General features: G+C 38.7%; 1 protein-coding gene across 2 annotated transcripts in view; it reads right to left on the minus strand.

The window, feature by feature from the left end:
• Window positions 1-23,305, minus strand: part of GPD2 (glycerol-3-phosphate dehydrogenase 2) — a 101,369-nt gene that overhangs the window by 72,888 nt on the left and 5,176 nt on the right. For both annotated transcript variants that reach the window (XM_087710370.1, XM_087710362.1), the window contains exon 2: window positions 5,500-5,607. In XM_087710370.1, coding sequence (XP_087566496.1) covers window positions 5,500-5,598 — 99 coding nt within the window. In that variant the 5' untranslated portion in view covers window positions 5,599-5,607. The remainder of the gene's footprint in view (window positions 1-5,499; window positions 5,608-23,305) is intronic.

Raw genomic sequence — 23,305 nt, forward strand, 5'->3', positions numbered from 1 at the left:
AAAGAAAAGCTTTAAGATGTCCATAAGAAACTTTGAAGCTAGTAAGGATCAGTCCAAAGGAACAGGGTGCAAGAATAGGACACAGTACACAGAGAATACAAAAGCAGAAATCAAAGGCAACTCTCAGGCAAATGATTGCAGAAAAATCTATAAGACTTAGAAAAAAGGATGTCAACTACATATTTAAAGCATTTGGAAAACACTGAATTGAACTTCCACATTACTTGCAAACATTTGACAATGTGACATAATTTCTATCTAGAAGCAAGATCAAAATAAAGTTTGGATTCAAACCTTGCTACTTTGAACTATGAGAAGCATTTATACCTTAGACCCATGATGGCGAATCTATGGCACATGTGCCAGAAATGGCACGCAGAGTCATCTCTCCAGCCATGCTAGCCGTCGCCTGTTGTTCTTCCTGGTTTCAGCGCACCAGCCAGCCCGTCTTCACACGCAGGGGAGCACTGGAAACCAGAAGAACAGCTCCCTGGAGCGCATGCACATGCTGGGAAGTTGAACTTCCGGTTTCTGGTGCACATATGCATGCTGGCCAGCTGATCTTCATGCACGCATGCATGCCAGAAACCGGAAGACCAAGTGACCAGTGTGCATGTGCAGGCTGGAAACTGGAAGTTCAGCTTCCCGGCGTGTGCATGTGTGCTGAGAAACTGCTCTTCCGGTTTCTGGTGTTCCCCTGCCCACGCACTCCGTTTCAGCACTTGGTGCCGAAAAGGTTCACCAACACTGCCTTAGACTATGGTAGAAGGCTCACATGCTTTGAAAAGGTTTCAGAAGAGAGACTTCAAAATGTGTAATATAAGTGCAGCATCTCTTTAAATCAACCACATATTTTTTTAAGCCTCCGCATGAGACATAGCTGCTTTAAAGACGATGGTGGTCATGTACATCAGACCCTATCTTTCCAATCATTTTTGAAAGATGCACAACCATATAAAGTGTTTTATTTTTTACCACATCTGCACTGTTCTACACTTGTAAGTATATTGACTAAGAAAACCAATCTTGTCCAGTGGTCAAGGCACCACGCCAGAAATCAGGAGACTCTGAGTTCTAGACCTGCCTTAGGCCTGAAAGCCAGCTGGGTGGCATTAGGCCAGTCACTCTCAGCCTACCAGCTGGTTAGTCAATTCCTGTTGAAACCAATGGATTAAAAAAAAAACAGACCCTGAACTTGTGACGAAAATCTAGGAAGGAAAAAGAAATAAAAAGTATAATGACTAAGAGATCCTGCTTATTATGTTTTTGTTTTTTACAAAAGACAATTGAAATTATTACATATAAAAAACTAACAGCCTACAAAAGAATTAATGAGATTGCAAAATAGCAACAATTAGCACTAGCTACTGTATGAGGGTGCAATCTAATATTAGAGATGTAAAAATACATTTTTAGTTTTCTGGGTCTTCATATAATTGTATTGCTTTAGACGCTGAATACACATTCTGAAAATGTGCTTTCTCTGTCTTAATTAACACAAGTTGCCATTTTATAGCTACAAAGATATATCCTGCACAAATTTACGGTTTGCAAAATTCAGTGTTTCATCACGTGTGTGATCACAGAACACATTTTATTTCGAGAAGATGTATGCAGAAGTAAAATTGACTTATATGTATCCAAATTATTTCTATGTGTTATTAATTTCTATTACTATAAATTCCTATTTTACTTTGAAACGAACTCTGAAAAAAGTAAAATAAATTCTTAACTAGACTATCACATGTTTATTCAGAAGTCAGCCCAAGAAAGCACAGGCATATTTCTGCTAAGTGGGTCAAGTCCACACCCTATATCTTCTATTATTGTCTGAGTGTTGTTGCTGTTATATGCACAACAGTGAAACAAACACAGAATGTTTACATTACTTTTTAAGATCAATCTCTATGCTTAATTTCAGCATATGAAAGCAATTATGAAGGTCAATACTAAAAATAATCTAAGAGTAAAAATATTTTTAGAAAGAACAAAAACTCATGTTCACTTGAAAATGGAATTGAAAATCTGATAAGATGTACTCTCCTACGTCTGTTTAAACAACTTCTACTGGAAGTCTCTTTCAGATTACTCTTTTCATTATGTGAAAGTCAAGGATCAAGCAAATGTGGACAAAGATGACTTAAACAAGTCTGTTAAATGCCTAAATATGAGCCACTTAAATATGAGCCAGAAGTGTGCTGCAGCTGCCAAATAAGCCAACACAATTCTACGGTGCATTAACAGAGGGATAGAATCAAGAGCACGTGAAGTGTTAATACTACTTTATAATGCCTTGGTAAGACCACACTTGGAATACTCCATTCAGTGTTGATTGACATGATGTAGAAAAGAGGTGGAGACTCTAGAAAGAGTGCATAGAAGAGCAACAAAGATGATTAGGGGAGACTAAAACATATGAAGAACGGTTGCAGGAACTGGGTATGTCTAATGATGGCTAATCTTTTTGCCATCATGTGCCAAAAGCAGGGGGAACGCAGGGGGGTCATGCATGGGCGTGCCCACACCCATAATTCTATACATGGGACACCCCCCCCCCTTTTGGCGTAGGATGGCACGGTGGACCTGTTTTTCGCCCTCCCCTGGCTCCAGAGGCTTTTTAGGAGCCTGGGAAGGGCAAAAACGACCTCCCCACACCAGAGGTCCTCCAGAGAATTCAGGAGGCTTCCCTAAAGCCTCTGAAGTGTGAAAAACAGTCCTACGGGCAACCCAGAAGTCCGTTCCCGAACTTCCAGTTTGCACGTTGGGTTGTTTTTCGCCCTCCGGAGGTTTCAGGGAAGCCTCTGGAGGGCGAAAAACGACCGAAAAAGAAGGCTGAAGTCAGCTGACCAGCGCGTGCATGCGTGCTGCAGCTGACAGAGCAATGCCTCCCATGCCCTAACAAATGGCTCCGTATGCCACCTGTAGCACATGTGCCATAGGTTCGCCATCACGGATCTAGTTTAATGAAAAGAAGGACTAGGGGAGACATGATAGCAGTGTTCCAATATCTCAGCGGTTGCCACACAGAAGAGGGAGTCAAGCTATTCTCCAAAGCACCTGAGGGTAGAACAAGAAGCAATGGGTAGAAACTAATCAAGGAGAGAAACAACTTAGTTCTGAGGAGAAATTTACTGGCAGTTAGAACAATTAATCAGTGAAACAACTTGCCTCCAGAAGTTGTGAATGCTCCAACACTGGAAATTTTTAAGAAGAGATTGATTAACTGTTTGTTTGAAATTGTATAAGGTTTCCTGCGTGAGCAGGGGGTTGGACTAGAAGACCTCCAAGGTCCCTTCCAACTCTGTTAATTATGTTCTGTAAATCCTTTCTCTGTTTTTAAGCCTTTGTATGATCAGACTAAGCACCGGCATAAGGCTCTTATCCAAAGTGTTTCACTTAAAAATATAGCAAAAGTTTTAGAAACTTCATTTTCCTGTCTTCAAGGCTGCTTTGGCAAAGGCTAACCAATGACTTCCTAAAAATTCAGACAGAACAGCTTGCTGCTGAAAGCTTACTAGTTGTACAGTAAATGAGATGTTTCTAGAAGACGGAATATACAATTGGCCCAAATGTTAATTGGCTTAGGTCTTCTCTTAGCACAGGTGAGTGTTGAAAAGGCTTGCTTAAAAAAAATAATAGAGCCAATTAAAACTTCCTTAGGCCTCCTTCTCTCTTGTTAATCTGGAGGTCATTTGTCACATCCTCTACATGACTGACAGGTATAATAAAGCTAGTTCTGCCCCACAATTAGATATCTCAACAGGACAAACAAGCCATCTTCTTGTGCAACAGTTCTTACATTTGGTATCATCTGTTGGGTATGAGCAGACAACAGCTACAAGGGAAACTACACTACACAAGTGGTGGAAAAGTCAGAATAAAGGGAAAAAACAGAATTCTCTTATTTTCTTGCCATTATTACTTTCTCTAGATACACCATGGTTTCACAGAATACCATATAGATTTTCACTGTTAATTATTAGGAAATGCAATTTAGGATTAGGATTTACAACTGAAACATTGGGGGTATGTGGGTGTTTTTTACTACTGCATACTACTATGCTCCTTTTTCAGCCTTCAGTCATATTTTTCAACTCTATATGAAGACTCGTAAGACAAATATTATGGGCTGTATCAAATTCCCCATATATTCAACTTTAGGAAATATTTAGTATCTTCACAGCATTCCCTATGCTTAAGCTACTGTATGTTATGTGTGTGCACGCTCATGCACACTTTCAAGTCAGAACTGATTCCTGGTGACTGCCTGGATATAAGTCCCTGCAGGTTTTTTTTTAGGAAGATTTCACAAGTGGTTTGCTATTCTTCTTCCAAGGGCTAAGAGAGGGAATGGCCCAGGCCACACACCTGTTTTTATAATCTCCAGATTTCTAGACTGGTGTCTTAACTCCTATACCAAACTGCCTCTCTGTGCTTAAACTGGTCAATAATATTCTCATCTACATTCAGTTAAAATGCCAAATACAGCTACAGCTACCAATAGGTTTTTTTTTAATGACTATAAATATCCATTCCTTAATTTTTACTCTCTAATCTGAATCATAAACTTTGGAGAATCTAAAGGGAACAAGAAGCTTTTAATTTCTTTTCTTTTCATCTAATGTGGAAGATGTCATCTCAACACAATAATTATTAGTTAAAGACATATAACAATTATTAAGTATAGTCACGGTGCACACACATATTCTTAAACTGGCATGACTATATACCAAGTCACATGGAATGCTATTACCTTCCCACAAAGTGGTGCCTACCTACCCTGTTTTCCCGAAAATAAGACCTCCCCGGATAATAAGCCCAATTGAGCTTTTGAACGCATGCGCTAAAATAAGCACTCCCCTGAAAATAAGCGCTCCCTAAAAATATTGTAACACAGCAGCAGCCATGAAGTGACCACACTCGTTGCTTCCTGCGCCTCAAAAATAATAAGACCTCCCTGAAAATAAGGCCAAGTGCTTATTTTGGTGATCAAAAGAAAATAAGACCCTGTCTTATTTTCGGGGAAACACGGTATCTACTTGCATTTACATGCTTTTGAAACTCCTAGGTTGCAAGAGGCAAATTATTAAATATTCAAAGAGAGCTTCATATTAATTCTATTTTGCCAATTAAACAATTGGATTTCATCTTATTGTACAAATACAAAATTAGCCTCCATTACTATTAATTACTGGTGGAGGATTTCAACAACATTAAAAGTTTTAAATTACATTTGATATGCTGCTTGTATATGTTTTAATCTAATTACTACAAAGAGGATGATGTAAAATGGTACTAAAACTGACTTCGAAATTAATGTAGAAATGAAGGAACTTTTCATTGGTGCCAATATAAAATAATATACAGCCAGTATTCTCAGTTGAAGCCTCTTCCAATCTGCATAACATAATACAGCACTAATCCATCATTATAGTATTCGTGTAATATAGAAATAACATATTTGCATGAACTTTGCAAGTATTAAACCAATTTACTTACCTTTTTTCTGTATTGAGAAAGTTGTGAGAGGCCAAAGACAGTTGCAACGGCTCCTCCTCCTATGAGGATAGTTCCTTTCACTACCTTCCGAAAAGCCATGATTTAGTTCTAGAAGAAGAAAAAAATCAGGAAAGTTTGCCCAATTAGAGAACGTTCCTCTAAACTTGAAATAAGAAACTTGAGGAAGTCTGTGTGATACATATGACAGTGAGTTTAAAAGGTTCATGAAGGGAAAGCCACATTAGGTAAGGAACTTTGGATAGAATATTTAGCTTTGCTGACTAAAAAGAAATACGATCCCAGAGTCCTTTGAAGAACTGTTTGATTATGAGTAAAGACTAACTCAAACATTGGCAATCATAGTATTATTGCAGTGCAAAACACAAATAGTCAAAAGCCCGAGTCTCAAAAATAATAACTCCCTACCATAGTCCGTTTACTTATAGTATTAATATTATTGTATTTTAGGCATAAGGGTATTCAAGGCAATTCAATATCATTAATTCAAAATAACCTCAGATTATACCTCTCTCACAAGAACGTGTCTGAAGATGCTGGAGAGATAATAGGGCTTTGGCTCTGCTTCTGTTAGACCTGCATGCCCCAACTCCCAGAAAATAATTGGGAGACTTTGTCTCAGCCTATGATAGTGGTGGCTAACCTTTTCCAGAGCGAGTGCCTAAAGCTTCATGTATATGCATGAATGTGTGCCCCCCCAGCCCCCAAAATACAATGCACATGCATCCCCTATGCATGTGCTCCCCTGCATGTACATGTGCCCCTCACACCCCTGCGCATGCATGCGTGTCCCCCGCATTCCTCCTGCCCCCATGAATGCACATGTAACCCCCCTCATGCCCCCCTAACCCTAACCCCCCCACACACACCCACATGTGCTCCACCCCCGCGCATGCACAGCAAGACCTGAAGACCAGCTGGTAGGCAGGAGGCGTGTGCACATGTGCGGCAAACCTGAACTGAGGCGACGGCTTGTGTGCCATCAAAGAGGGCGTTGTGTGCCACCTCTGGCACACATGCCATAGGTTCACCATCAAGAGGTATATCCTATTAGTGCACCCATGTATGTCATCCAGCAGCAAGCTTGTAAACTATTCTCTTCCTTGCTCAAAGACTAGTTGTGGGAAAGTTCTACATCTATACCCATACAAAGCCAAAGATATAATTCCCTGTTCTGTCCCCCCTTCATGGCTCTTAACAAACGGCAAGCAGACAAAATTAAAAGGAAGTTTTTTTATCAATTCTAGGCTCCGACTGGCTGTGAGCCCAAAAATAACATAAATAGTCTCTAACGAGATAATAGAATACTAAACAAAAACTCTACAACGCAATGCACTACTCCAAGTGTATCCTTGAATCATGGTTACATAAAACCAAGCACTTTTCCAAGTGTAAACCACGACTGCTGATTAATCAATGTTGTACGAACCAAGGAACATTGACTCCTGCGACTAGGGCGTGGCAGCATCCGTCCTTTTATCCTCAGAATCTGCCCCTAACAAGCCCCAGCTGCATAATGAATCTTGTATCCCGAAAAGACTCACAGAAGACATCTGCTGAGTCACAACAATTCTCTATGTATAGTATTACATAGGGAAGCCCAATGAAGCCGGATACTGTAGGAAATGCCCTTATTTTCTCATCCTAACATTCTAAGCTTAGTACAGTAGCAGCAGTAATATTGTACAACTTTGTCCAGTCTGATATACTTCACAAATACACTGTACATTACAGGTAGTTCTCGACTTATGACCACAATTGAGCCCAAAAAGTATGTTGCTGAGACATGTGATAAGTGAGTTTTGCCCCATTTTATGACCTTTCTTGCCACGGTTGTTAAGTGAATTACTGTGGTTGTTAAGTTAGTAACACAGTTGTTAACTTAATCTGTCTTCCCCATTGACTTTGCTCATCAGAAGGTTGCAAAAGGAAATCACATGACCCAGGACACTGCAACCATTGTATATGTGAGTCAGTGTCAAGGGGCTGAATTTTGGTCACATGACTATGGGGATGCTGAAATGGTCATACATGTGTGAAAAATGGCCGTAAATCATTTTTTCCAGTGATGTTGTAACTTTGAACAGTCACTAAATGAACTGTTGTAAGTCAAGGACTACCTTATATTCAAGTCCTGCCTTAGACATGAAAGCCAGAGGGTGAACCTGGGAGTTGGGGGGGTAGTCGCTCTTTCTCAGTCCAACTCACCTCACAGGGTTGTTGTTGTGGAGAAAATAGTAAAAGATATGTTGGATATGTTTGGTGCCTTGAGTTATTTGTAAAAAATAATAAAGATTGATATAAACAAGCAAACAAATAATTAATCAATTATGGTCCCAGTCCAATCAATCGAAAAAATTCCATTCATTTGATTTCAGAAATCAAATTATAGTTTCCCCAAAACTACAAGTTTCAGAATTTCCAACATTTCAAAAGGTAACCACAATGAGAAAGTCTGGCACAATATAAATACTGACAAAATGAATTCACAACCAGAAGTTGGCCTGTGGCGTCTATAAGCCCCGTCCTCTGAAGCGTCCCCCTATCTGCCAAAATAAAAATGGGGGGGGGGAGGGAATTGTGAATCAATTTTTTTGTTAGCTATGTTGTTGTGTGATTCTAAACAGTGATGCTGTAGGAAGAAAAAATGGACCATGCAAATATCTTGATTTATTATTCAAATGCAGATGGGAAGCTTTACATTATTAGTACTTTCTTATTTCTCAAGTGGGACGGAAGGAATCATTATTTATGTTGTTCGGAATGATACAGTGATGAACACCAAGCTGAAGAAGCCTGATCTTATTAGATCAGTTTGTTGTTATCTCAACAAACCCTGATGATAAAAAGCAGTCGCCAAGCTGGTCAGACTACTTGTCCGCCTACCTCAGCTTTCCCTAATCTCCAAATGCATTGGAATGTCAATGTTCAACATTCCTTGATTTGCATGGGCCTCTAAAAAAATTCCAAAAATTGAACTAACACATCTTAAGGGGCATGAGGTTGATAAAAATCGATCTAGCCAGGTCTTATCACTACTAGTCTCAGTTGAAGCAGCCATCCAAAGACTTTTCAAATTACCTTCTTCCTGACTTTTTAATGAGATTTTTCCAGGAATCTTCTGCGTGGTGCTGAACTATAGCCTCTTCTCAATGCATTGCACATACCTTATGGCCCCAGTCTTATTCATGCGCAAAAAAGTCTATATTTTTTGGAAGGCATTTTAATGGGGAAATACCAGGAAACAGCCTGCAAAACTGAAAAACTCTCCTGGAAGAAAACAACAGCAAACCACATCTGTATTGTTGCCCAGGAAAATGACATAGACATCCCCATGAGGTCACTCGGTATCAAGCTCCACTCAAGAGTGCCTTTCTTTTCTTTTTTCTTCTATAAAATCTGATGGCAGAAAAAGGAGTGCATAAACACCCTTTTCCAACTTCCAGTTTGTGCGTTGGGCTGTTTTTCTCCCTCCTGAAGCTTCAGGGAAGCCTCCTGAAGCCTCCAGAGGGAGAAAAATGGCCCAACATGCTCCCAAACTTCCAGTTTGCGCATTGGGTTGTTTTTCACCCTCCGGAGGCTTCAGGGAAGCCTACGGAGGGCTAAAAAAAGCAAAAAAAAATGAAGGCCGAAATCAGCTGGTCCAAGAGTGCATGCACACTGGAGCTGACAGGGCAACGCCTCGTGTGCCATAACAAATGGATCTGCATGCCACTTGTGGCACACGTGCCATAGGTTTGCCATTACGGGCTTATGCTAATGCTATTTTCCAAGTAGGTGGAACAGGCTATGTGTTGGGATACAAGAACAGCCCTGTCATTGAAAAAATATTGACTGTGGAATGGGTAATGCACGCTTATCAAGTCCAATCATCAGCAGTTACACCGTTACAAGCCATTCTTTTTCAGCAGCTATTCTTCCTTTGCGCAAACTGTCGTAATTACTCAACCTCTTCAATACGTTTTATGGAAAAGCATTAAATTGAGGTCTTTATGGGAAAAAAAAACCAAAGTTTTAAAATATCCTTCCTAAAATAAGATTACATAAAGTTATTGCAGTACAATTTTTTTTACTCTTTTCAGGACCCAGTGTGAAGGAAGAGAAAAGACGATTCTTCTAAAATGATGCCTTCCATCTGGTTTTTATAAATTCTTATGCTAAAATAACGAACATTTTAAAAATCTCAGCCACTCCAAAAATGTCTGTTTGCATCAGTTTAAAATATCAAAAATATTTTTAAGTATTGTCATTTGATCAATCTAACTGGCCTACCTAAGCACGTACTAATTTCCCCAAGAATAACCTCCACTGAAAATAGAATTTACATGAAGACAACACAAAGACATGCTCAATTCCTGATTACTTCATGAATATAGACTTAGTTTGCCACTATCTTCTCCTTATGATGTTTCAATTTCTCAATCTGATCTACAATTCAGACCACAGGCAGTTCAGATGGAACAGAATGCTCTGCTCTTTTAAGAGGGGATTAAATACAGACGCTCAAGCTATACTAGTCTGAACCTGATAAAGACACGTATAGACACATAACAGATAACAGAATGGTAGAGCTGGAAGGATCATCTAGTCCAGCTGTTTGCAATGTACAGGAAAACTATTCATTTACTGATTTATTTTTAAGACTGTGTAAAAAGAGAAGCAAGAACCCAAAAGGTTTTTTTTTTAACTTACGTGGTGAATTCAGAAATTTCCTTATCCTTCTTTTAAAAACACCTTGATAAATGGAGAACTGAATCCACAATCTTCATAGGTAGATCTTTATTTTGTCAAACCTGAAGCTGCCCAACTCATTAACATCTCTGGGCGGCCTACAACTTTTACACACACACAGCCTTATATGTCATCAAGTTCCTAATGACCGCATAGTTTCATCAATCAATCACAGATGCACTCCATCAATAAACTAATAACAACAATAAACTAACCCCAAAGAAGAGCTTTCCATTGTCAGTCTGTCAACATGGCTGGAAAAACAGTCATAAAAATTTCCTAAACAAACAAGCCACATGGATCGGGGCGAGGGGACGGACAGACAGACGACACATTATTCCAGAGGGCAAGTACAGCAGCAGTATAGGTTGGTCCAGTATCATACAGATCTTCCAGTGAGGTTTTTGCTATATTTAAATGAACTTTTAGGCCATTGCAATTTACGAGCATTGTTTCTGGTTGTTCTTTCTTCTTTTCTCCAGTCTAAAAATATCCCAGGTTCTTTCAGCTGTCTATTAGGGCAACTTGTCAAAGAAGATGAGATTTGTCTTGGATTATCTGTTTTTGACAAAGCTATGGTGACTCTTGGCAATCACAGCAACCTTCAAGCTTACAAATGGGCTGCTTGTTCAATCATCCCTCCAGAGCTTAATGTCCAGTTCACTGTTGAATAATTACATTTTTTTCTTCATTTGGCATCTTCCCACCTATCAAGGACAATAGTTCCCCAGCAGAACCCTTGGGTATATTTCATCCTATGACCTTGAAGGCATTCAAAATAACCAAATACTCCTTTATTTCATCCCTACCGTTCTGCACCCTTTCTTGTTCCTTCCCAATGTATGCTAATAAAATAAAATAAAATTTAAAAATATAAGACTGAAGCAAAATTTCTCCGTTTTTTCCCCTCACCATTAAGAATTCCCTTGGAGAAAACACTTCCTTTGCCTTTTTTTCTCTTTTGCTATGAATGTATTTTTAAAAAAGCTTTCTTGTTGGATTTCATCTCTCTTGCCAAGTTCAGCTAATTTTCCATCTTACCTTTGTGTACTTCCTGAACTTCTGAGCCAAAGCTTTACACAACTGCTTGAGTTTTAGTCCTTCCTTCTAAAGAAGCTCCCTTTACTTACAAACTGCTTATTCAAACACATTTAGTTTTCCAACAGATTGCTAAAATCTCCCATCACAGCCACCTCATAATTTATTTATTTTTTGAAGCTTTGGTTAATCTGTTTTAATAAACATTCATCCATTCCTTTGGACTGCTTTGGTGATCTACAGCATGTTCCTAGCAAGATATCCCTTCTATTAGTTTGCCCTTTTACCTTGAGCTTTTCAACAATCATATTAATATCATCAACCCCATGGAAGATCATTAAGATACAGAATGGTACTCCACCTTCTTTTTTGTGTTGTCTGTTCCTCTAAAGTCAACTGTAGCCATCAAGCCCAATGTGACACTGGTAAATTCATCCCACCATTTTTCAGTGCCTAATGACACCTAACACTGCGCAAAGCATTAGTGCAGAGGTAAACAAGATGTTTGTCAACTATGCTTTGCGTACAGACATTTAAAAAATTGGATTGAACTTTTTGTATCCAAAAAGTCCAACCCATTCTCTCTTTGGTATCATCTCCTTTGTCTCTATCTAGCAATTTGTTTTGCTTCTGTATTCAATCCACTACTTGACAATTCATTGGTCCCCTTCTTTTGCATTCTAGTTTAAAACCCTTATAATGAGGTTAGCTAGTCATCATCCAGAAATATACTTTCCCTTCTTAGTAAAATGAATACCATAATGCAAAGCAAATTTTTTTCCTTGCTGATGTTTGCACCATTCTTTGAACCTCAAGCCTATTGATTGCACTAACATTGCAACTGGGAGTTCACTTAATGTTTTTCCTTCCTTTTGCCTTCAATGGGACACCACTTAGGTCTCCTAATCCATCATCCCCTTTCCCAATGCCATATGGTAATTCTGAACCTACTGGAAGTCTACAATATAATTTATGCCCACAAGATTAGTGGGACAGGCTTCTTATCAGTAGATCCAACAAGACTTATCAGTCCTCCTACCATATCTTAGACTTGGTAGATTGCATACATGTGACGATGAACAATATGAATAATAAATGGGAATTACTCTGCCTCTTCACAAACGTCCTGTTTATAATCACTATGTTTTCTTCTTCTTGATGACTAGTATAGATCACCTCCACTTGGATCAGGTGACAAATTTAACTATGAGGGCTTTTTGTAGCTTACTCATGTCTGTAGAAGCTTCCTCTCAGGCTAGAGGTTGCCAAGATATAGGACAATAATCTCATTTGTAATCATCTTGCTTCTGACTGTGATCTGTTGCCAACTTTTTTATTCCCACACTTGGGCGAAGTTGTAAACTCTTTGTGTTGAGTAATGGTATCCACACTACTATTTCAGAAGTCTTCCTCTTGATGAATGAGATGTAGGCCTAACACTCTGACCTCCAGTTCTCCAATCTCTGCTTTCAGAATTTCCACAAACATTTTAGACACATGAAATCAGTTTTGCCTTCAGGAAAAAAAAGGCAGATCTTACACACATATGTTGCAGCTGAGTACCAGAATCCCATCTCTGGCCATGATCTCTCCTCTATACTCTGGAGGGGAAAAAATCCCCAAAGAATAAATGCAAGCGCATTTGTTAAGTTTTGTGTGCCATCAGAGGCATGTGTGCTGTTGGCTTGAGATGGTAAGATGAAGTCCAATTCCTTTGTCATTAGCAGATCTTTCTACTGTCTTCCCAGGATACAGAAGGAATATACAGATGAACCTCTAATTCTTGGATTACGGGTTCTTTATAGTGTTTCTGAACTACAATTCCTATCATGCCTGGCCAGGCAAGCCAAGTGTCAGAAATTATAGGGATTGCTGCCCTGGTATAGCCAATATATTTGTATATGCAAAAAAAATAATCCCTGGAGCAGTGATGCACACTGCATTGTTCCCACAATCAAAGGTTCATATAAGCACTTCACATAATTTTTGGTATATTAGGATAATTAGGATAGTGAGGTTAAAACCAATTTCGTTGTATTTAAGTACAATGACAATAAAGATTATACATGCATAACTAGCCAGAACATGACAACAACCTATATACAATAAATTTACAAAAACGAATGTTGGTCCTTACCTGAAACGTTGCTTTTCAGTGTGGTGCGGGAGGGGCAACACGTGGGATATTCGCAAACCCTGATTGGTCCAAAGACTGAGGGGAATTCTTTAATACACCTCTTTCTCCCCTTGGCTCTCCCAGTTTCCTCGAGGTCACAAATGCCAAACACTGCAGCGACATAAAGACAACTGGGCTACCCTAGCACTCCACCTGACTGACTACGTCTAACTAGGGAGGGATGTAGCTCCTCCCGCACCACACTGAAAAGCAATGTTCAGGTAAGGACCAACGTTCATTTTCCAGTGTGTGGTGCGGGAGGAGCTGCGCATGGGACGTACCAAAGCTATAGTCCCTAGGGCAGGAAAGGCTAAGACGTAGGAAGTGGAGTGGCCACCATCTGTTGAAGGACTCTGCGTCCAAAGGACGCCTCAGCAGATGCGAAGGCATCCAACCGATAGTGGTGAATGAAGGGCGTCGGGTTTGTCCATGTGGCCACCCTGCAGATGTCCTCAAACATCTAGTTCGGGGACATCTAGTGGCCCACGCCGCCTTGGTTGCTCCACTCCGCGTGGAGTGGGCTGTGATCCCCGAAGGAGGAGTCTGACCTGAAGCAATACCACCAGCTCAGATAATCAATTGAAACTTTTTAGAAATTTTAGAGTTGCATAAAAGCCAATTAAATTCATTCAATAGCAATAGCAGTTAGACTTATATAGCGCTTCATAGGGCTTTCAGCCCTCTCTAAGTGTATCAGCATATTGCCCCCACAGTCTGGGTCCTCATTTCACCCACCTCGGAAGGATGGGAGGCTGAGTCAACCTTGAGCCGGTGAGATTTGAACCGCTGAACTGCAGATAACAGTCAGCTGAAGTGGCCGGCAGTACTGCACCCTAACCACTGCGCCACCTCGGCTCTATAAATAAATCAATTAAACGAATTAATTAATATTCTCAAGGAAGAGCCAATAATTAGTCTGTTTGGACCAAAGACTGAGAGGAAACTAGGAGAGCCAAGGGGAAGAAGAGGCGTATTAAAGAATTCCCCTCAGTCTTTGGACCAATCAGGCTTTGAGAATATCCCACGCATAGCCCCTCCTGCACCACACACTGGAAAACAGGAAGTATTTATAGAGAGCTAGACTGCATTTGTTGTTAGTATTAACTAACAGCATAAACCAAATGCTGGATTGTGATTCTCTTATCTCTTACTATACTATTCATGAGCTATAGATGGCACTCAAATTTAGACTCCTTTGCTAGTAAAATCAGTAACGGTAGTAAAATAAATCATAGTGTTTAAAAATGCAAAGATACTGTGAATTGTATCCTAATCATAATATTCAACAATAATGTTAAATTTGAGATGTAATTTTAACATTGGAGCTATTTATTAGTGATTAAAAGATAAATATCATTAATAGATTAAAATTGCTATTAATATCTAAAATTTGATATTCTGCACTAGATGTATATAATAAAAATCTGCTTGGAAACAGCAGGCTCTGGAATATTATTTATTCACAATTATGAATACATTTTAACACATACTGTTTTAAAATACTGTGGCTGTGAAACATTAATACACAATGCACAAATGCACAATGAAATCTTACATTAGTAGCTAACTAGACCACATTTCAAAACCAACTGTGTCTACACAAAATGCAAACGCTTATTATGCTTTTGCTTCCTTTAACACTTAAACTGTCTGGACTTCGTTTTTTGAAAAGATGTCATTATCCAAATCAAATTCAGACTATTAATTAATTCCACTTTATTTATTACCCCCTGCAGGTACGTGTTTTTGAAAATAAAGAGGTTGGGAGAAGAATTAGCTTTCCCTGGCTACATGCAGTGCCTTTGATCCAAATTGGGTCAAAAAAATCAGGAAGTGCTTCTCAACCAGCCACAGAAAATGTTGCTGGGATACTGATGAAAATTGTTCACAGGAAGGTGGTCTTAATCATGCTTAACCTAATGTGCCACATAAATAAAATCATTCTCAGTATCAGAGAAGTTAGAACTACATTCCTAATATATACAATGGAAATACATTCAACTACAGAAATCAATCATCCTTCAGACAACATTAAGCTTTTTTTAAAAAGAAAATGGTGCAAAGACTAGGTTCTAAATCTCCTTGATTTGGACTTATTCTTTTACGTAAGCTCAAACTATTGTGGTGTATTTAACAAACTCTACTCGAATAAATGATCGCATACCACAATATATGAACCTACCATAGCTTTTCTGTGGTCCTAACAAGAAAAGCAATGGCCACTCCTGGGCTATTTTAAACTTCCTTTCTCAAAGATTACAGAATGGTGCATGCTGTCCGAGATTGTCCAAAATACTTTTGTTAAAAGAAAGAAAGAAATGCATCTGAGGTTATGGGGAGAAAATACGATAATCACTAGAGCCAATGGTTAAAAATATATGCAGAAATTCTTTCTTTCCCCCTACAAGTCAATGTTGCGTGATATTTTCTGGAAGCTCAATTATTCACAGAGAGCCCAAGTTGTCTTCTACCTTTCTATCAACCAAGGGCACAAGGCAAGCAATTGGCTTTTCCCCTTTTTAATTAAAATGAAATTGTGTTTAGACACCAGGGAGGGAAGCAGCTTGACATCTGACTCTAAAAAAAAAAGGAACAGACTGAGATTTTTTTATCTGGATTTTTCTTCCTCTTTCATGAGATACAAGCAAGTGATGCTTAATGAATTATTATAGGTAGAATATTAATTGCAGAACAATGGTCCTAACTTTATATAGTGTATCACCGATTGTTTCATTATGAGTTGGGGTTGTTGGTTTGGGGGGTTTTTTTGTTTTTGTTTTTTTGTTCTAATACAGCACTGAACACCTTTCTTTACATTCCATGGTTCTCTAATCCAAGTTTTCTGGGGTACTGTTCTTGGAGAGAGAGAAAAGCAGAAATGAGCACATAGGAATAATGGGAACACGTAAGATTAATGGTAAGTGGTTATAGTATGCCCCCTCCACTCCTGCAAAAGCCTCATGAAATGTAATAATCTGAGGGCTCTTGGAAAAAGCTAGTTTTCTTTAAGGTGAAACAATTTCCTCCAGATTTAAGTTAGCTTTGTATAAATCTGTACAAATTTGTATACTGCATGAGCCAAAAAAAAGAGCTAAGAAAATATCTACAGACCCTTCACACCCTGGTCATAGAGTTTCCATTTCTTCCCCCAGGACACCGCTATAGCAGGGGCGAAATACAGCAGGTTCTGACAGGTTCTGGAGAACCGGTAGGGGAAATTTTGAGTAGTTTGGAGAACCGGTAGCGGAAAATTTGAGTAGTTCGGAGAACCAGCAAATGCCACCTCTGGCTGGCCCCAGAGTGGGGAGGGAATGCAGATTTTGCAGTATCCTTCCCCTGCCATGCCCACCAAGCCACGCCCACCAAACTGGTAGTAAAAAAAATTGATTTCACCACTGCGCTATAAGGTACTGCATGCCAAAGCAACTAGACACAAAGACAGTTTTCCCCCCATGCCATCACTCTGCTAAACACCTAATTCCAACAGCACTGTCTTATGCCTAAGGATATCTAACCATGTAGTAGGGCTGAATTACGATTATCGTTCTCATCTTTCCTATTACCTACTCCTGTTGATATCTTATGACTATCATTTTGTTGTTTGTATCTTATATGATTTATCATTTTGTTGCTTGTATGTACACTTACAGCTTACAAATTTCTTGTGCATCCAATCACACTTGGCCAATAAAGAATATTGCATTCTTCTATTCTATCTGTGACCCTCCAAAGCTGACTGTTCAGGGCAGCTCATCGGTCATTAAATCAGATTTAAGCACATTGTGGTAACTTCTTTCCTGTTTTGTCTTTTTGGGGGATGAAGTTAACTGTTGTAGTTGGTAAATCCATAGTCCATCACAAGTAAATTCAATCTAAGTGAAACCAGATTCACTTAACAACTGTGTTACTAACTTAACAACTGCAACAATTCACTTAACAACTGTGGCAAGTAAGGTCATGAGGCACAAGTCAATTAATAACTGTCTTACTTGGGCTCAATTGTGGTCATAAGTTGAGAACTACTTGTACTGCAATATCGAAAGAGTAAAAAGTGAAGTCTTCTAGTTCTTGTGTACAGTAATAGTAAAACAGTTCCTCCTTAATCCTCATAAACACAATTTTCCAGTACAGTTAATCCACGACTTATAGTAGTTCATTTAGTGATAGTTCAAAGTTATAACAGCACTGAAAAGTGACAATTTTTCACATTTATGACCGTTGCAGCATCCCCTTGGTCATGTGATCACCTTTTACAACCTTCAGACAAGCAAAGTCAGTAGGGAAGCCTGATTCACTTAACAACCACGTTTCTAACTTAAAATGATTCACTTAATGACTGTGGCAAGAAAAGTTGTAAAATGGGATAAAACTCATTTAACAATAGCAATAGCAATAGCAGTTCAACTTATATACCGCTTCATAGGGCTTTCAGCCCTCTCTAAGCGGTTTACAGAGTCAGCATATTGCCCACACAGTCTGGGTCCTCATTTTACCCACCTCGGAAGGATGGAAGGCTGAGTCAACCTTTGAGCCGGTGAGATTTGAACCGCCGAACTGCAGTTAGCAGTCAGCTGAAGTGGCCTGCAGTACTGCACTCTAACCATTTAGCAACATAAATTTTGGTCTCAATTGTGGTCATAAGTAGAGGACTACCTATAGTAAGAGCAGTCTTGCCTTAGTCAGAAGCATAAAGTACTTTTTTTTTTAGAATGGGATGGTCATTTGGTACTCTGAGTTTCTTTAAAAAAGGTGGAATATAAATTTAACGCAAAAATAAACCACTGCAGTGCCATTCATAGATTTTTCATGCACTAAAAGATATTCAGTGGGAGATGGATAGGAAGCACATGAGACTTCCTGAGCTCAATCCCAAATTTTAGCAATATAAAAACCAGTACAGCTGCTGAATGGCTTTAAAATAATAATTTGTAAAAAAAGAGTTGGATAGGCTATTAACAGTAAGTTATAGATAACTTATCAATCCTAAAACTTTGACTATAATCTTTAATACAGTGACCTGGCTCACATATTTTGCTACCTCAAAAAGTAGTTTGATTTGGATTTATCATGATGGATAAATCAGGCCACTGTGGCTCTTTTAGTTTATAGCATAGTGCGTTGAGTGTATCTAACATCTGTGACTCAAATCCCAATTTGACTCAGCACTGTATGTGAACCAGCCAAACATGACTTATTCAGTAACTTTGGCTAAATTATTGTTAGCCAACTAGAGCTATTTTCTATCATATAAGCAGCTATATTTTTTTCTAATAAAATGTGCAAACCAAGACAGTGTTTTAATCATCACAGCCATCTAAATGTTTTCATTTAAGATTATATACTCTGAGTATTGGGGAAGTGAGGCAAAATTTTCTTAACATTTTAAGACATCTGATACGGCTTTATAAAATTAAGCATAGTATCCAAAATCAAGTATTTTTAACACAACTGAACTAATTAGATATTCATTGCATCTCTGAATACACACAATAGCTCCTGCTTGCAACAGAAGTAGCACTTTGCAAAGGACAAAATATTGCAAGGAACTAGAAAAATTATGCTATCAAGAGTTCAATTCTAAAGACAAAATATGTAGTGAAATAAAAATTCTGAAACTCATAGAGAAACCCATGACTTTGCACTTCTAATATGTCTGTCTGTCTGTCTGTCTGTCTGTCTGTCTGTCTGTCTGTCTGTCTCTCTCTCTCTCACACACACACACACACACACACACACACACACCAGTCAAATCTACCATAAGCTAAGTATCATTTCTGGGCATGTTTCTATTTAACGTTGATTTAAAAAAAGCTTGATGTAGTTTCAATTCCGATCAAAAAATAAGGAAATGAGAGTGAAATTTTATATTAATCGTATTTTAACCATTAGTTGTCATAACACATATGCATTCTTTTGAGCTATTCACAATTATTCATTAAGTATTAAGCATTTCTTACCTCGTTATTGATTACTGTTGATACCAAAATCACTGCACTAATAAACAGATGTTGCCTCCAAACCATGAGCTTCTATGCAGGTATGTAGATTATGTATAGATTGCTTCTGGTAATAAATTGTCAGCTTTAAATAATAAAGACTATGAATCTATAATAATCTGCAAATGTCCAGATATTGTTTAACTGTATCACCAGCCGCCCCAGCTGTCACAATGATTGGTGTAGGATGCTGAGAATCACAGCAGTATTGAATGACTACTTCCATCTTTCCTTTGAAGTCTATATCCCATTTTAAAATACTACAGCTTTATCTGCTAGGTTTTGCTTCTTGTAAGCGTCCCATACTAACTTAAGCCATGTGGTCAAATGCAAAGTATCCAGAGAGCTGGAGTTTCATTTATAGGGTTAGCTGTTACCACATGGTCATAGTGCTAGCATAAGCACAACAGTGAAATGGTAAGCAATTCTCTGGTTTCACTGCACCCTAAAATAGAAAGTGTGAAAGCGTTAAATTGCTTACTCTACCCTGGATGAAGATATACCAGGGATCTATATCCACAATGACTCCAGCAAGTATTATTTTTATAATTAAAAGGTTGTATATCAATATATAATGAAACATCAATATAGCAAAGGATTTATTATTATATGTCAGATTGAGTTACACATTAAAGACTGCAAGATAAGCTATAAATTTGTGTATGTTTATCTGTTGGGACTTACTTCCAAATAAATAAACCAAACTATAGAATTATTTTATCCCAAATCATTCACCCTTTTTATGATGAAGATTTTGGTAATCTTCTAATCCCACTAATCCACCCACAGTTATTCAGAAGTTTAGATCTAGGGAAAACATAGCAGCCAACTCTTACCTATTTCCTAGATCTCTAGAGCAGTTAAGCTCTAAATTTAAGACTTCTACAAGTCTCATGTTGGACTAAGCATGGTTTGCTTTGTCATGGTTAAACTGAACAACTATAATGAACTGGTTCTATGTAACATGCCAAGCTATAAATCAAAGTCTATTAACTATAACTCCCGATTTCACTCAGTAATATTAAACCAAAACACTAAATACCTTATGATTTAGAATTATGAGAGAAACCAACCATATAAATAAAAATAACCTGCTCTCCTAGATATACATTTGGGAAGTATGAAGTAGTGGTGGGTTTCAAAAAATTTTGGAACTTACTCTGTGGGTGTGGCCTCCTTTGTGGGAGTGGCTTGCCAACCATGTGACCTGGTGGGAGTGGCTTGCCGGCCATGTGTTTTCTTCTCTCTCTCTCTCTCTCTCTCTCTTTCCTTCCTTTTGTCTCTGTCCCTTTTTTCTTTTATCTCTCACTCTTTTTCTTTCTTTCTTTCTTTCTTTCTTTCTTTCTTCCTTTCTTTCTCTTTCTCTCTCTCTCTGTGTCAGTCTGTCTGTCTGTCTCTGTGTGTGGGGGGGGGCAGTGGTGGGTTTCAAAATTTTTTGGAACCTCTTCTGTAGGTGTGGGCTGCTTTCCGGGTCCACTGGTGGAACCTCTTCTAACTGGTTCGGTAGATTTGATGAACCGGTTTGCCCGAATAGGTGTGAACTGGTAGGAACCCACCTCTGGTATGAAGTCACATGAAGAGGCAAAAATAAGAAGCTGGGGAGCAGAAGCTGAGACTCCACCACCAAAGCTAAGTAAATAAATGCTCTTTGCATAAATACATTAGATGTTACAAAAATAAAAGAACTGAGCAGCAGGAACGCAAAGGAAATACAAATTCAGCTTATCTAATCACAACCTCTTATACCACCGTTAAGATATTTTTGAAGATGCTGTGATGAAAAGTCATTCAAGAATATAATAAGAACGGCCAACTGCATCACCATACTAGCTTTTGAGCAAAAAACAATTAAAGAAAATAAATGTGTTTTAGCTTTTAATTGGTTAAGAGGAGGAGGAGGGGCAGAAGGAGGAGGAGGATGACGATTTCTCTCAGGAGGCTGCCAGATATTTATGGGTGGTATAGCTCTTAAATTACCATACACCTAATAGAATAAAGCATAAGATGTGCCTGAAAAATGTCTTCTCTGACACTTCCCCAAAAATCATTTTACTATCACACAAGCTCTACCCCTTTCAGACTTGCATACAATGTCATGATACATATACAAAAAGAGTAAAGTTCACACCATGTCAGCACAACACTCCTTTTGTGATTTGTCCTCCTTGACCATCTCCCTATAGATGTTTCTGGATGTGTAACACATATTAGTCAAAACACTGAACGTCTCTTAACCTACTAAAAAGACATAGCAATGCCTCTGATGAAGTCCATCATAATTATTGTACTATTTTATTTTACTGTAGTTTGAATTATACTGATTGTATTTCCTAATGTTTACAAGCACTCTAAATATATATATATATATATATATATATATATATATATATATATATATATATATATACACACACACACACACACACACACACACATACATTACATACACACACACACACACACACACACATACATTACATACACACACACACACACACACACACACACACACACACACACACACACACACATATATATATATATATATATATATATATATATATATATATATATATATCCCTCGCTCACATATGTTACTAAGTAGAAAGGCCAGCAGAACTTAAAGCAAAAGTAACATACAGGTGAAACTCAAAAAATTAGAATATCATGCAAAAGTTCATTTATTTCAGTAATGCAATTTAAAAGGTAAAACTCATATATGAGATAGACTCATTACATGCAAAGCAAGATAGTTCAAGCTGTGATTTGTCATAATTGTGATGATTATGGCTTACAGCTCATGAAAACCCCAAATCCACAATCTCAGAAAATTAGAATATTGTGAAAAGGTGCAATATTCTAGGCTCAAAGTGTCCCACTCTAATCAGCTAATTAAGCCATAACACCTGCAAAGGGTTCCTGAGCCTTTAAATGGTCTCTCAGTCTGGGTAAGTAGAAATCACAATCATGGGAAAGATTGCTGACCTGACAGTTGTGCAGAAAACCATCATTGACACCCTCCATAAGAAGGGAAAGCCTCAAAAAGTAATTGCAAAAGAAGTTGGATGTTCCCAAAGTGCTGTATCAAAGCACATTAATAGAAAGTTATGTGGAAGGGAAAAGTGTGGAAGAAAAAGGTGCACAAGGAGCAGGGATGACCGCAGCCTGGAAAGGATTGTCAGGAAAAGGCCATTCAAAAGTGTTGGGGACTTTCACAAGGAGTGGACTGAGGCTGGAGTCAGTGCATCAAGAGCCACCACACATAGACAGATCCTGGACACGGGCTTCAAATGTCATATTCCTCTTGTCAAGCCGTTCCTGAACAACAAACGTCAGAAGTGTCTTACCTGGGCTAAAGAAAAACAGACCTGGTCTGTTGCTCAGTGGTCCAAAGTCCTCTTTTCTGATGAGAGCAACTTTTGCATCTCATTTGGAAACCAAGGACACAGAGTATGGAGGAAGAATGGAGAGGCACACACTGCAAAATGCTTGAAGTCCAGTGTGAAGTTTCCACAGTGTGTGTTGATTTGGGGAGCCATGTCATCTGCTGGTGTTGGTCCACTGTGCTTCATTAAATCCAGGGTCAACGCAGCTGTCTACCAAGAGATTTTAGAGCACTTCATGCTTCCTTTCATGGATGAGCTTTATGGGGATGCTGACTTCATTTCCCAGCAGGACGTGGCACCTGCCCACACTGCCAAAAGCACCAAAACCTGGTTCAATGACCATGGGATTACTGTGCTTGATTGGCCAGCAAACTTGCCTGACTTGAACCCCATAGAGAATCTATGGGGCATTGCCAAGAGAAAGATGAGAGACATGAGACCGAACAATGCAGAAGAGCTGA

This window comes from Thamnophis sirtalis, unplaced genomic scaffold (assembly GCF_051295495.1).
Source record: "Thamnophis sirtalis isolate CommonGarterSnake01/CBP01778 unplaced genomic scaffold, rThaSir2_p1.2 scaffold_1, whole genome shotgun sequence".
NCBI classification, from domain to species: Eukaryota; Metazoa; Chordata; class Lepidosauria; order Squamata; family Natricidae; genus Thamnophis; species Thamnophis sirtalis.